Consider the following 14556-nt stretch of genomic DNA (forward strand, 5'->3'; position numbering starts at 1 on the left):
CTTAAACACAATTTTTTTTACGAAAACAAACCTTAAACAAAAATATGTGTTTAAGGTTTGATGGGTCCCAATAGCATCACGATAGTACTTCAATTGTTGCTTGATTGATTCCAATATACATCACGTCTGTAACAAGAACTAAATTCTTGTTGATAATTGTTTTGACAATTTTGGATGATCAATCAACAAATAAACTATAAGAAGGTTTTTTTTGGTTTGTTTCGACTTTTCTTATAAATCTACGAGAACTTTAGAATTACTTGTACTAGATTATTAGTTATAATATATATATATATATATATATATATATATATATATATATATATATTAATATATATATATATATATATATATATATATATATATATATATTGGCTAGCAAAAAAAGATTATTTACTATTGTTTTGCTAAATATACTAATAAATATTATTCTGTACAAAAAAATTAGAATGATTCTGATTTAGACATTTGTCAATGGGTGATATGGTCGATGGATGGTAAATAAGTAGATATTCAGCCATTAGTTTATCATGTTAAAAATATATTGTTTATCTATATTGTAATATTTTTAGTTTTGAAATGGAACCACTTTTTAGTCACTAAGTTACTCTAATACTCCTTATTTAGATACGTTTAACAATTGTCCTTACTTATATGGTTAAATTACATGCTTTTAATCGATGTGATGGTAATAATTATGGATGATTTTATGCGCTTTTTGTTTATCTGCTAAATCCAATAAACAAATATTCTTACAAAAAAGGAAAGACGGAAAGAGGAGACTAACACAACTAAACATAAGATGAACCAAAAAGAAAGGAGAAAAAATGCCTAACTACAACACTACCAATATTTTGATAACAAACGAAAAGTAAATAAAGAAAATGTTCAATTTCCATAACAAATACAGTCTTGAACGTGATGAGTTTATCTCTGCTGCATCAGCAGCTGACCCTCGTAATTACCCAGAAATGTCTAGATTCTACACAACCTGTCACAAAAAGAGACACAAAAATTATTTAGGAATAATTAGGACGACTAATTTTTTTATTAATACACACGAATGAGAAAGTAAAATTAACTTGAATTTTTTCAATAACGGTGCAATGTTTTATCTACTTTAGAACACTGTAGATTATCTTATTGTAGATATTGTGTTGCTTTTATTAATAAATTTTAACTTTTCCTTATAAAAGAAATATTGACTTTGATACACAGAATATTATCTATTTTTTTTAATGTTAATTACTATTTTATTGAGTGGTTTATTTCAACGGAAATGAAAAGTTTCGATCAGTTTAATATGCTAAATACATCTCCTACGGTGGAAATTTTTTGTCAGAAACTTCTTCTTTTCTCCTCCTAGAGCGATTATCCTATTTCCAACTACTAAAAACCTGTCATGACCACAATCAATATCGCTTGAACATGTCATAGTACATTTTTTGAACCTAATCATAACCAATCTTTGTTCTTAGTCTTTTGAACTCATTGTCCCTTACTCGCTGGAAAGGAAAATGGAACCAAACACCCATTAAATCCGCTTACATAATCAAGTACCTAGTCCCAAATTTAATTTAGTTATAAAATTATGTATATTAATATATGAGAGGCAAGAAAATCATCAAAATTTGATACCTCGTTTTTTACCTCACTTTACCCTTTTCTATCTGTCAAGCAGATTTAAAAGGAGAAGAAATCAAAAGTGAGAATTAAATTTGATTCGCCCTTTTATCATAAATAAATTAATTCCATATCTAGAACTAATATGACCTAGTATTTAGTCTTGATAAACCTTAATGTTAGGACTCGATAAATCTTAAGGTTGGGAGTACCTCATCTAATGTCTGGCAGATATTCATATTTTCTTATTAGGCCTTGTTAAAATGGAGGCCAGCGTAGCCCACGTGTTTAGTTGTGCCATCAAGCTTAAGGAAAAATTTCGTACTTTTGTCATGTTAAAGTTTGTTTGCGATCATGGTATACTTTCGAGAAGCCGTATGTAATAGTTTAGTGATACTGGCATCACCTCATATCAGAGATCTTGGAATCGAGTTTTACCTTCTGCAAAAGTGATCACCAACTCCCCTCTCTCCCTCTTTGCAATCAACCTTAATTTACCCACCTAGAAGAAAGGTTAAATACCCAAGATAGCACATAAACCAAAAGGTGCAATACATACCAAGCCATGTTGGCCAAAACCATGTTAGGTTGCCTTAGTTCAAGCCAGCTCACCCGTTGGCAAATCTCAACCGATTTTATATTTTTAAGCTCACGCAATGTCACAAGTTTTCGCGTTTTTACATAAACACCCTAACTCGTAATAAAGATGTGCAACATACTTATCATCTAATTAAGTGTAACTAAGTTCCGTTAAGATGCACTTTGGAGACTCCTTAACTCAACTACTAAGGAAAAGAACTTCGAAAACCTTATAAGTTGGGCATTATATTCTCCCTTAATAAAAATTTTATGTCCTTAATGAATATGTAGAAATAACCGTATTAATTAGGCTTAAATTTCATTAAAATGGAACATGAACTCTAAAAATGAGGTTGTTAATATGCAAAAAATAACCTTATTTTCAAAATTTCAACTTTACTTCATTTCACTAATACATAATTAGGGAAATCATTGATCAAAGTTGTTCATTTACAAATGTATCGGTCAAACTATTGCAACTATTACGAGAAGAAGATAGCTTGAGACAACTATTCTTACCCAAAAGCCACCACAACCGTGTCGTCCTCATGATTATTTGGACTATTAACACCTTGACCAAACTATTAATACCTATTAAGCATATTTTAAACTCTTGAACTTATCCAAACATAATGAACTTCTTAGCCTAAATTCACAATATGCTTATACTTAGTTGGACTTAATCAACCCTTAACACCTTTTTAAGGTAAAAAGGACGCACCCAAAACGATCGATACATTAACGCAAAACCCTTTTTTTTTATGTTGAAAGGCACGATGTATAATAGAGTAGCATGAAAACGTATATAGAAAAGCATAAAGTATAAAACCAAACTTTCTACAAATTCTTGCCTAAACTTAATCTACATTCTCTCCCAACGATCATAACAAAATCGACATAAAATGGAAAGACCTTGAAGTCAACTCAAACTCAATTCAATAGTATTCATGTCACTAACACATAATTTTTCTTAATTAGTAATGGGTTTATTTGGTGCAATTTTGATTATTCATCTTACAATTAACTCAACCGACAATAATAGCTACATAGTCCTAAAAATAATACTCGTTTGTTGAAACAGGATTAAGAATAATCCACCTAGACTGCTTTTAGTATAGTGCGTAATTTCCTTAATTCTAGAGAAAAGAACAAGAAAAAATAAGAAACATTCGTTAACAAACGAGATAAGGAATTGATATGTATGCGTCTTAGAAATAGTATAATCGTATGGCATCACGTGGGAACTAATGTTGAACAAGGCGTATATTCTAAAAAGCGTTCATTAGAAAATTAAGGAATGAAAATCAATTAAACAAACTAACCTATATTCAACTAGAGCAACAAGCCATGGAATTCTCGCAACTTATACCCTTTGTTCCCCTTGTCGACATAAAACCTTAAACGTTAACAACTTTACGCACGACCTTGCGATTCACTCAATTTACCTAAACTGTGGCAGATTTCAAGCAAGTCTCTAACACATTCGCAAGAGCAACTTACTATTATCACCATAAAAACATTGCAGCTATTATTCCCTCACATTTGGTAGACGAACATGTAATAAATAGTAGTCTGGAATCCAAGTTCAAATTGATTTAGATTTATATTATAACCCGTCGTGCCATCGATAGGTTTCTTAGAACGTAATAGATTACAATCATTAGTATATTATGTTATGTTGAACTTGTAATTGTTATTAACCTGAGTAGCTTTTGCCTCTTCTTTGGCCTTTTTCTTTTATCTATTTTCCTCACGACATCCACTGAACTAATTTTGATCGCATAGCGGAATTGATTGCTTCTGTGCTGAATGACAGCACAGACCAGACTAGAATATAGAGCCCAGCCACCCCGATCACCCATCTTCAAGGGCTAGAGTTGAACCCATGTAGGCTGTAGCAAGACAAGTTGCATCTATGCCAGATTGTTCGAACTAATTAGCAACTTGTCAGCGAATAGCTAGGATGTAATCTACTGTAATTGACGTATTATGTTGTTTTAGCAGGAGCGCACACCCTCGTCCCACAATAGTGCAATCGTACACCTTTGAATACTTCTAATATTGAGGTTGATTTGCTTGAGTTGGTTGAAGTTAAAAAGATAAATCAAAAAGGAATCTATAGCTTAAAATCCTACCAACGCTTATTGCAATCGTAACACGAGGGCAATTGAAAGACGAAATACAAGTTTATATATTTGATTTTTGACGGTAATTGCAGCATGGATTAGCATAGGCAGGTAGAGAATACCACCACAAATAATGGCAGCAAGAAGGGAGACGGTTAAATTGGACCAGACAGGAAGTTGGAATTTACAAAACCCAGTAGTTTCCATTTAGGACTCGTGTTCCAATAATTTACAAGTCTTTGAAACGTTCAGAAGTTAGAAGCATCTAAAAATTGACAGACTTTAGTCTTTCAGATCAGATTACCTATATGTCAGAATTGGCTTCAACATAATATACACATTACCTGTTTCTTCTATTTAGCATTTATAGAATTTACCCATATATTAGCTGGGTTATATAGCTGACAATTATACGCAAACCCAAATGTTTTATCTTCTGTTTTTTTAGTTTAACCTCCCCGTTGTTACATTATAACTGGTTCCTGATGATGAACTACATGGCATATGGTTCACTGCAAACATGAAAAATTACTGTAAACTGGCAGTTTGTTTGTCCAATCCAACTCAGGTACTCCTCTCCCAAATTGTTTGCTACCACAAATTCTGACATACATCACATGTCGCAAACTCCATCTGTAGCAAACAATTTGGGATGTCCTACAAAACCCTGACTTGTACCTGAAGTCCTGAATCCAACCCCGGCGTTAAAGTCCTCTCTCATATTCGCTTGTGTTTTCTCTAGTAGTGTGGATTACCCGTATAAGTAGGTAGATGGGCTGTTAGATATTAGGTCATCGGAGAAAAATAATACAAAAGGTATCTCCAACTCTCCATTACCAACATAAAACAATAACTTGCAATACAAAACATTTACAAGTCAATAGTTACAAATAGACTAGGATTCTAGAAAAGGGGGCCAAAAAAAAACAACTTGAAACAAAGCTACACAGAGAACATGAGCAAGTCACAAAAAAACACATCAAGCACCATTTTAAACATACACCTAGTAAATGTAGTGAAGGCATCTTATGACATGATTTCAACAAAAAGATCAAAGATGAAAGCATCAGTAATAGTTAACACGGAAAGGAAGCACCAGTGGAAGAAAAAATCATGAGACTGTGCAAAAAGATGGCAACTAAAGTACGCAATTTAAAAGGGGAATCAACTCATGCACATGAATGGGAGAAAAAGTAAGCATAGCACATACGGAGGCCTGACCTAAAAAAGAAGGCAATATCATTAACTTGACAACCACTGAACCAAGTCCAGTACGTTCAAGGGGAAGGACTGCTAGAATTTCACCTCTGGGAGCTACTAAGTTGTCTCAGAAGTTACTAGTTAAATTTCTCAAGACACTAATTTTCCACTACTGAACAAATTTTCACAGGCAAACATATTTCTCACAACAGCTGCTATCCCCCACTTTCACAACAAATTAATACTCCCTCCACCCCTTGGACTTGCCTATTTGGGCAATTTCGAACATTTCTACACTTCTATTTCAATTACACTTCTCTCTGACCATCACATCAATCCATCCTCTACTCCATAGACTTCTCTTCACTCTATTACCAGAACTTCAATTCAACTGTAACAACAATCCTTAATATTTGTGTCAAACGCAATTTTGAAAATCACAAGGAACGAAGAACATGATTCTTCCTACAAGAGCCATCCACAGTTTGCCACCCTAAGGCCACCAAACCTAAAACACGCTCTCAGACAATCACATTGCATGTTGTCCACCCACCACCCCTCAACCTTACCTTCTGAAGGTCTCTCCCATACTAGTTCCATAACATGCTGATACACGTGTGTCCTAACACATTTATGTCTCCTTGATATCATCTCCCGTATTGATCTACAGCATGCACCACATCTCATATACAAAAGCAGCTAGAAGTAATCTAGCACAAGATAGTTCCTATTCTAAGTCAAGGTATGCTGCTACATGACAGATACAATGGTACCAGTGTACCAGCTGTGCTTGAATTCGATTAGGCAAAAGACAAGCACAAACATGCTTGTCCATACTCCACAGCCAACTCTAAATTCTAAACAACGCAGAAGGCTTCCCAATCAAATCTGGATCTAAAACCAGAAAGCAGCAACTGTAAAAGTGTAAACATATTACTACATCTGGAACAATGCAAGTATGAAGGCCGCAACAACAAAATTGAAGGTCCGCCGAACTACATGCAGTAAAAAAAACCCTGCTGCCGGCACTCAAGAGGCAAGCATCAATTCAGTTACAATCAGAGAGACCTAAATAAGGAGATTAATATGGAAGCCGCTGGACCCACAACCCTGTTCTCCTGCCCTTTCCCCAAACACACAAAAGAAGGAAAGAAAAGAAGGAATCACGTATATACTTAAATGTACACAAAACCTATGCAGCACGGAAACTTTCATGGGATTTCAAAAACAGGAACACTTTCAAAACAGAAAAACCTGAAATCCTAGCAATTTTCGAACTTCATTAGCACGAGAAGTGCTAAAGTTTTGGAAAATGAAACAGGGAAACCTTGGGTCCCAAAAATTTCCGTGCTTCATAGCATGAAACAGCAACATACACCAATACACCACTAGTGAGCTAACCAAAACATAACACAAAACTGCATGAATCAGGAAATACACGAACAATACCATAAGTTGGCTGGATGAGAAATACCTACCTATAGAAAAGGAAATCTCACTGTTGATTTCCCATATGGGAACTTGACTGCTGCTGTTGCTGCTGCTGAATTTGAAGTAGAAGATTGGCAGCAAATTGTAAAGTAGACTGATAACGTTGATTTTTGTCAACCTCAACCTCTGATGAGCCTTGACCAATTCCAGATGGCAGTGTTTGCGATCTTTCAAGTGGATTCAGAGACTCTGAGTTCATATTCCCAGCAGAGGTTGGCAAGAAAGTTTCTGGACGGGAAAGATTAGCACCATTAACTTGATTGGAGTAGGAACCTTGATCAGTATGCTGTTGACTATCTGCTTTCGCATAAGAGCCAACCGGTGTTCCATGCATCATCCCATAACCCTTCTGAAAATTATGAGGAACATCTGAAGGATGAGGCTGCATATTCTGCATCGGTGGCATGAATTGCTGGTTCTGTGCTGTTACTGGCTGAGCACTAGGAGGCCGCAAAGCAACAGAACCCTGCTCCTGAAAGTTATATTGAGGATTTTGCATTTGCATATTTGCTGAAGGAAGTGGAACATGGTGGCTTCCCATGTTTAAGGTGGACGCAAATGACTGGAAGTTAGTAGCAAGTGGTGCATTAGAATATCCTTGAATTCCGAACTGTTGAGATTGCCCAGTTGAGTCAATAACTTGAGGCTGTTGGCTCCAATTCTGTGAGAAAGCTCCTTTCTCATTTGCTGAAACGGATAGTGTAAGCCCTGTTGTGGAAGAGCTTAATTGTGGCTGAGCACTTTGAGTGGCTGAAGATTGGGAATTGGATGGCATAAATGCTTGAAGTGTAGCAATAAGCTCAGGTGTTAATGTGACAGCAGGTCGTTGTGAAGAAGGAACACCTTCATAAGATTGATCTTGTGAAACAGACGCATTCTGGAAGGGTGCTTTAGAATGCATTGCTGTGTCATCATGTACAGCTCTACCATAATCCATATGAGCAGCCAATTCTCTATCAGGAGCAACATATTCATGTGTAGGAGGACCCAGCTGACTTTCTGTTTGCTGAATAGGGAGTGGTTGCTGTACTGCCTGTGGAAGAGATGCACCACCTGGGAGTTGCTGAGGCAGCTTAAGCACTACACCATATAATCGCTCACGTCCAGTCACATTAAGAACATCCGTCAGAAAATCTGACGGTGGGACCAAAAATAATGTGGTACCATCATCTAATTTAGCCACACCAGCACGATTCTTTGAGCCAAGATACCTTAAAAATTCAGTATAATTAGCAAAATCCTCTTCACTGTCGGGCAAGAAAAAGACAATGTCAAAGCCAATTGCACCAGCATAATGCTTCGCCAACATATCAAGTCCTGTTCTTGCAGAACAATTGACAACTTCTGGTCTGCAAAAAAGGGAAAAAAATACATAACTTCCATTAGCAGACATGACAAACTAGAAGTCAAGTTCACAATAACTAACACGACTCTTCCAATGGTGTCATTGCACACACAAAAAACATAATTATCATTTAAACCATCAGTAAACAGAGAATAAATTTTGAGATCCTACAACATCTTGAAATTGAAGAGAACACTACTTCAAATGCAACATTGTCCGTACACCTAAACTCCCAACAGAGAAACATCAACGTAAACCTCTGTCCGTCATCCAAAATCACCTCATACTATAACATACAATAAAAATGTAAACCAAACAAGATGTACTCTTTTTGATAAAAGCCTATCAGCAGATATCTATATTGAGATAGAAAGACATTACAGTGAGACCTAAATGCTGTAAAAAAACATCACCATAGTAACAAGAGTTGGTCACAACTCATTCAGTTGAAGCCATGTCACAAAAGAATTGGTAGATGAACACCAAGGGAAAGCATGGAAGATAAACACAGCTCAATCCTCAAGTGAAACACTTAAAGTTCGAAGTAGCTTCACCCCCTCCTTCCCTAATCGTAACTATAAACCTTTTTCACAAATAACCCCGACATTTTCACCTCTATCGCGGATAACCATAAACTTGTATTTTGTCACTGAAACTAACGGAATGGCAAACGGTATTAACTTTTTTAAACCAGAAAACAATAAGTGCTCTTTTAAATAAAACAAAAAACCCAAATCACCACTCCTCTTTCTCTTAAACCCCACCCAGCCTCAAACCACTGAAACCCAACCCCATCCCCCAGAACAAGCAATGACGCCAACAACACCAGCAACCATGACCCAGACTCGGTGGTTTTTACGGCCAAACAACCTCTGGACATACTTTTTTGCTACTCCGCTCGCATTCTCTCTCCTAATTCCTCCGATCACGTTCTCTCTCCTTTTCTCACTCTCTTCGTTTCGACAACATAAAATAAGAAGAGGACAGCATTTTGCCTCTTCGTTCCGGTCGAGAGCTTTGGATTTCTTGAATCAGATTTGGATGCATGGTGGTTTTCAGAGAAGAGGAAGAAGGATTTATGAAAATTGACTGAAACCTTAAAATTTGCGGCCAGTAGTTGGGAGAAAAGGTAGCAATGGGTGGGTGGAGATGAGCAGACGAATAATACACCCAATTCCGGCCCTTCCTGCCCACCCTCACTACTACTTTTGGTTTTCAAACAAAATTAGGAGGGACGACATGATTCACTGCTCATCTTCTCTTCCCCGAAAACGACAATGGCTTTGGGTCCCACAAGCGCTAGGCGGCTGGAGAATTTATGGACATCCTAAACAATACAAATTAAGTTGGTTAAGTGCTGATGGAGGAGTGTGGGTGAAGAATGCAAGCCAAATGGTTTTTGCATCTCTATGAAGAATATGGATGAGTTCTCTTCAAGAAGGAGGGAATCATTCTTGAACACAGATCAGTCTAAGCGTGAGGTCCAAACCAAGAAATTGCAGAAAACCCAGAAAATTACGATCAATCGAATAAACACATCCCAATATATTGAGATCGAAGATGATGCAGTTGGTGTTTCTGTTGTTGTTAATTGTCGATGCTGCCGAAATCCCTATAGAATGAAAAGAGGAACAAAAGAGAGAAAGAGGAGAGAGGAACATTCAGGTTTTATTTTTTTTCAAAAAGAAATCCTAATTATTTTTGTTTTAAAACCATGTTAGCGTCGTCCAACATTCAGTTAGGTTTAATGACAAATTACAAGTTTAGGGTTATCCGCTATAAGGGCGAGAATGTTGGGGTCGCTTGCGAAAAAGACCTATATGTCAAGGTTATGTGAGATAATATCCCTCAAATCTATAACAACTCAGTCGACTGTTTTAACTTTTAACATATATCAATGCTTCAACACTTCAAAAAATTTCACCAAGTGTACACAATCTCTATAATCAATCTGTAAATTTACAAATACCAGCTAATATGTCAGTCCCACCCCCGTCAGACCTACCACTGATAAGTCAGAATTACCATGCCAAAAACCAATCTTCAGGACGACCTCCAAAGACTCAAGACACATTATCCACTCACCTTAAACTCTAACCACCACAAAACTTCTTATGGTATGATCAGTTGCCTCGTTCATATTCAAAGAAGTGTCCTCTTGGTCTATAAATGTTTGACAAAAATAGACACAGTATTACAAGTTCAATGTGAGAATATGATTGTACTCAAAGAAGGAACTGACATAATTTTGGTGAATTAATCTTTTGGAGTTTCCTATAATGAAAATACCTTTTATTACACTATTATAGAACAGAATGAGTAGTGACTGACTAGGCTCCAGTAACCATCACATGCATTATTACAATATTAGAGCAAATCATATACTTCAAAGACGGCTATTGAAACAATGGAATTCTCAATGGGGGATAGTTGCTACAACTGTCACAACCATAAGAAACAAAAATTGAAAAGTCTTGATGCTAGTGGTTTGTCATTAAACCTTCCCCCACCACCAGTATCAAAATCACTTCCAAGAAGGGTAGAGGAGTACAGAGATAGAGAGAGATGGAGTGATAAAAAGGAAGAAGAAAGAATGAGGGCGGTTAAAGTGCACCAAACAGGCAGACAGTTCTATGAAACTAGTTGAATAGGATAGATATGAATATGTGATTGCATTCCTCTCTCTAATCCTGAAACCTCTGTCAACATTATGCCAAACAGGCTTTTATAATCTTGTGACCTTGCCAAGAGGGCATAATATTATAAGAGCCCAGCTGTAACAAGAGTGGACCTCATAAGTTCGAAGAATTATAGAAATTTTGAACAAGTCAAATGAGAATACTCCACAAATAAGAAGAAATTCTTACAGTTCAAACTCTAGTCCTTTTCCCATTGGTATGCATCGAGCATGGCAGACAGGATTACCACCCTTGGCAATGACGCCACGCCAAATATAATCCTCACTAGCATGTCCCATAACGTTTCCTTTTGGAATTCCGGTGTCTGGTGGACTCAATCCACTATCAATCTGAGCTCTAGCTAATGGTCCACCTATAAATTGAGGACCAGAGCTATAATGCTGATCACCACTTGCAATATAATCATCACCTTTTCCTACTGTGAGAGGATCATGAAATGAAGTAGGACCATCTATTCTAGACCTCTTTGATTCCCTTGGAAGCTGATTTGGATCAAGAACATCCCACCCACTCGTCTTATAGGATGCCCTACCTGGCAATGCGGGAGATGGAAGCAATCCAGCAGCAGAAGGAGACAATTTTCTTTGATTAACGGCAGCATTTGCAGTCCGATCAGACATTGAAGAAAGCACATTGGGATCATGAAAATCTGGAGTTGGCAACAGCGGATCCAAACTTCCTCTAGGCCCATATGGTCTTGGTAGACCAGGACCATGCATACCATTAGGTGCAGGAGGGCCATGAAAATTGTTTGGCAGCATAGCATGGTTTGAAGGAAACATATCCATAAAGGGAGGTCTAAAAGGAAGTTCATTTCCAAACACATCTGGCCTCTGGCCTCTAAATCCAGAATGTGGTGGTCCAAAATCTTTGCCAGGAGCCAAATCACTGTTTGAGAACATTATTGAGACTCGGGGATCATTAAATAGCCTTCCTTGCAAGGAATCCTTCGCATGTTTTGCTTCTTCAACACTTCTGAATTCTACAAATGAGTAATTTCTTGAAGGGAAACATTTTATTCTCTCAATCTCTCCGTACAGGATCATGGCATTATGCAGCATCTCCTCATCTATCACAACAGAAGGAGGATACCCAACCCACAATACCTTGCTGGGTTGACCTCCTTTACGACCTCCAAGTGGTTGAGATGGCTGTAAGCAAATAATAGTTATTAAGAGTCCTACACACTTCACCTTAAAGTTCACCAGTCAAAATATGGAAAGAAGTAATGAATGGAGGAGGGGAGGGGGATTTAGGATTACTATTAATAAACAAAACTCTCTTCTACACACAGACCATAAAAATCATTATAAGCTTGACGGTTTATCAGTCAGCAAAAGTAGTATTGAATAGTCATAAAGGTAGCATACCTGCAGTCTCTTATGTCCTGAATACATTGGCTCTGAATAATTCCTCATAATGTCTGGATTTATCCATGATGGATCAGGACCGCCAAAGCCTTTATATGGTCCACTCCCCATATCATGGAAGTCATATTGTTCCTGTTTTTGAAAAAAAAAATTAGAACAGAAAAATATCCAACAAAATGGTAAAGGGGCATTAAGAAAACCAGTAGATAAAATAAGCTAAATTCGAGACGAGGTTATCTTGATGGCTAAACAAGCAAAAACGATAATGATGCCACGATGCTGCAAATTAATGCTAAAACTTCTCTGAAATAAATAGTATGGAAAACAAAGTAAGGAAACAGAACAGCCAACAAATTTTTTGCAGTTTAGGGAGGAAAAAACAGACAAGCTGCAGATCAGCATCATACAGTGGTACGCACACACCACGTAAATGTTACAACATCAGTACTGGAAACAAGAGGCAGTACTAGACAATGACAGCCCCATATACAAATCCAGAACTCAATACTCATTGCTTATTTAGAACTCAGAAAGTATCTACCTACCCTTTTCGCGGGATGGGATCTCAGAAAATCAACCCGTATGCGATCATCACCAATTTGCAACCCATTCACATTCTTCACAGCTGCTGAAGCATCTTCCAACCTAGCAAAGTCAACAAGTGCAGTGTTCCGGTCTCTAATGAACTTAAAGTCTTCGATTTGACCAAATTTACTCAACTCTTCCTCTAGCTTTTCCTTCGTGACTGATGAGCCAAATCCACCAATCCATACATGCTTAGAGGGCTTAGCCTGCAAGTTTAAGGTCTACTATGATAGTCTGAGGTAATAACTTAAACTTCATTCAGAGACTAAATTTCTAGCCCTAGAAAAGTATAAACAAGATATTTATCAAAATCATGCTAGATACAAGCAACATACAGAACCCTTAGAATTTAATTTTAATCCTTTCCCCAGAACCTGCATATCCTACTATAAGCCCGACAAGTTGTAACACATTCGCAGAATAAAACTAAATATCCAGTTGACCATGTAAACAGTATAATTGCTCAACCTAACAAAACCACGCTGTTTCGATTGGTTAAGCAGAGTTTGACAACTTGTTCTAAAGGCGCATAATCTGAATTACCCTAATTCTATCTCTTCAAACTGCCATACACAAATACATCTTTTAAACCCGAATCCAATTTAAGGTTTTTGTAAAAAAAAAAAAATCAAATAATCAAACACCAGAATTCGACATTCCGCAATCGAATTACACGACTAATCAAATCCAAATCAGAATAAAACTGTAATGAAAACGATTACAACTTACAACAAAAATCAAAATTATAACTATAATCATAAAGAAAAGAACAAACCGGTTTAGCAAACTCAATCTTAATAGGACTGCCATTAATTAAAAACCCTTGAAGAGCAGTTTTGGCAGAAGCAGCATCTTCAACACGCTTATAATAAACAAAAGCGTAACTTCTAGAAGCGTAACATGTAATGCCATCAAGCAATCCATGTTTATCGAACAATTCTGTCAACTCAGATTCGGTGACATCTGGTGGTAAGTTTCCGACCCAAAGATGGCTCGAGAGAGTCTCCATTACTGGTCCGTACCCTTGCTTCTTTGGCTTTATCGGCATTTTTATTGATCTGAGATTTTGAGCGAAACCCTAGAAATCGAGAGGGAAATTGGGGGAGATTGTGTGTAAAAGGAAGAATTAGGGTTTGTAAATAGGAATCGGGGTTGAAAAAAGAGGGGAAGAGAGAGAATTAGAAAGATGAGATATTGGAGAGAGAGTTTAAGTGAAGGCGAGGTTGATTTGGATGTTGTATAACTGTATTAGAAATAACGATGAATTGGTGGCCGCACATATATCATCTCCCGTTGGCCGTCGGATACTCTGCAAAGGAAAAAAGAAAGCAATTGCTGTCACGAGTCACGGGAGTATAATTTAAAGGTTTGTTTTAGGATTTTTCGCCAATTGTAACTCTTTAGAGCACTCCCAATGGTGACATAACTCATCACCAAAATCAGAAAATTTGGGCTGAACAAAAAAAACATGCATCCCATTGGTGATAGAAAACCCATCACCAAATGACATGTTTTGTCATCCATCACCATGTGAACAA

General features: G+C 37.0%; 1 protein-coding gene across 2 annotated transcripts; it reads right to left on the reverse strand.

The window, feature by feature from the left end:
* Positions 1-767: 767 nt before the first annotated feature.
* On the reverse strand, positions 768-14321 carry LOC104888850 (flowering time control protein FPA). Of its 2 annotated transcripts, XR_007272531.2 has the most exons (7): positions 13794-14321; positions 12979-13224; positions 12434-12565; positions 11232-12214; positions 7007-8368; positions 2062-2125; positions 768-991 (listed from the first exon to the last, which is right to left on the reverse strand). XR_007272531.2 is itself a non-coding variant. In XM_010673952.4 (6 exons), exons 1-5 carry the CDS (start codon positions 14064-14066, stop codon positions 7024-7026), a joined length of 2979 nt encoding a protein of 992 aa, XP_010672254.1. In that variant the 5' UTR covers positions 14067-14320; the 3' UTR covers positions 768-991; positions 7007-7023. The 2 variants fall into 2 exon arrangements, 1 of the variants encoding a protein (XP_010672254.1); XM_010673952.4 differs by lacking the exon at positions 2062-2125 and having other exon boundaries at positions 13794-14320.
* Positions 14322-14556: the final 235 nt, after the last annotated feature.

This window comes from Beta vulgaris, chromosome 3 (genome assembly GCF_026745355.1).
Source record: "Beta vulgaris subsp. vulgaris cultivar EL10 chromosome 3, EL10.2, whole genome shotgun sequence".
NCBI lineage: Eukaryota > Viridiplantae > Streptophyta > Magnoliopsida > Caryophyllales > Amaranthaceae > Beta > Beta vulgaris.

Bases quoted from the DNA above. Each gene is read 5' to 3' on its own strand.
- LOC104888850 (XM_010673952.4), bottom strand. From the start codon at position 14,066: ATGCCGATAAAGCCAAAGAAGCAAGGGTACGGACCAGTAATGGAGACT. The intron at 12,566-12,978 runs GTAGGTAGATAC...TTTCAAAAACAG, and splicing joins GATCCCATCCCGCGAAAAGG to GAACAATATGACTTCCATGA. The intron at 12,215-12,433 runs GTATGCTACCTT...ATTTGCTTACAG, and splicing joins CAGGACATAAGAGACTGCAG to CCATCTCAACCACTTGGAGG.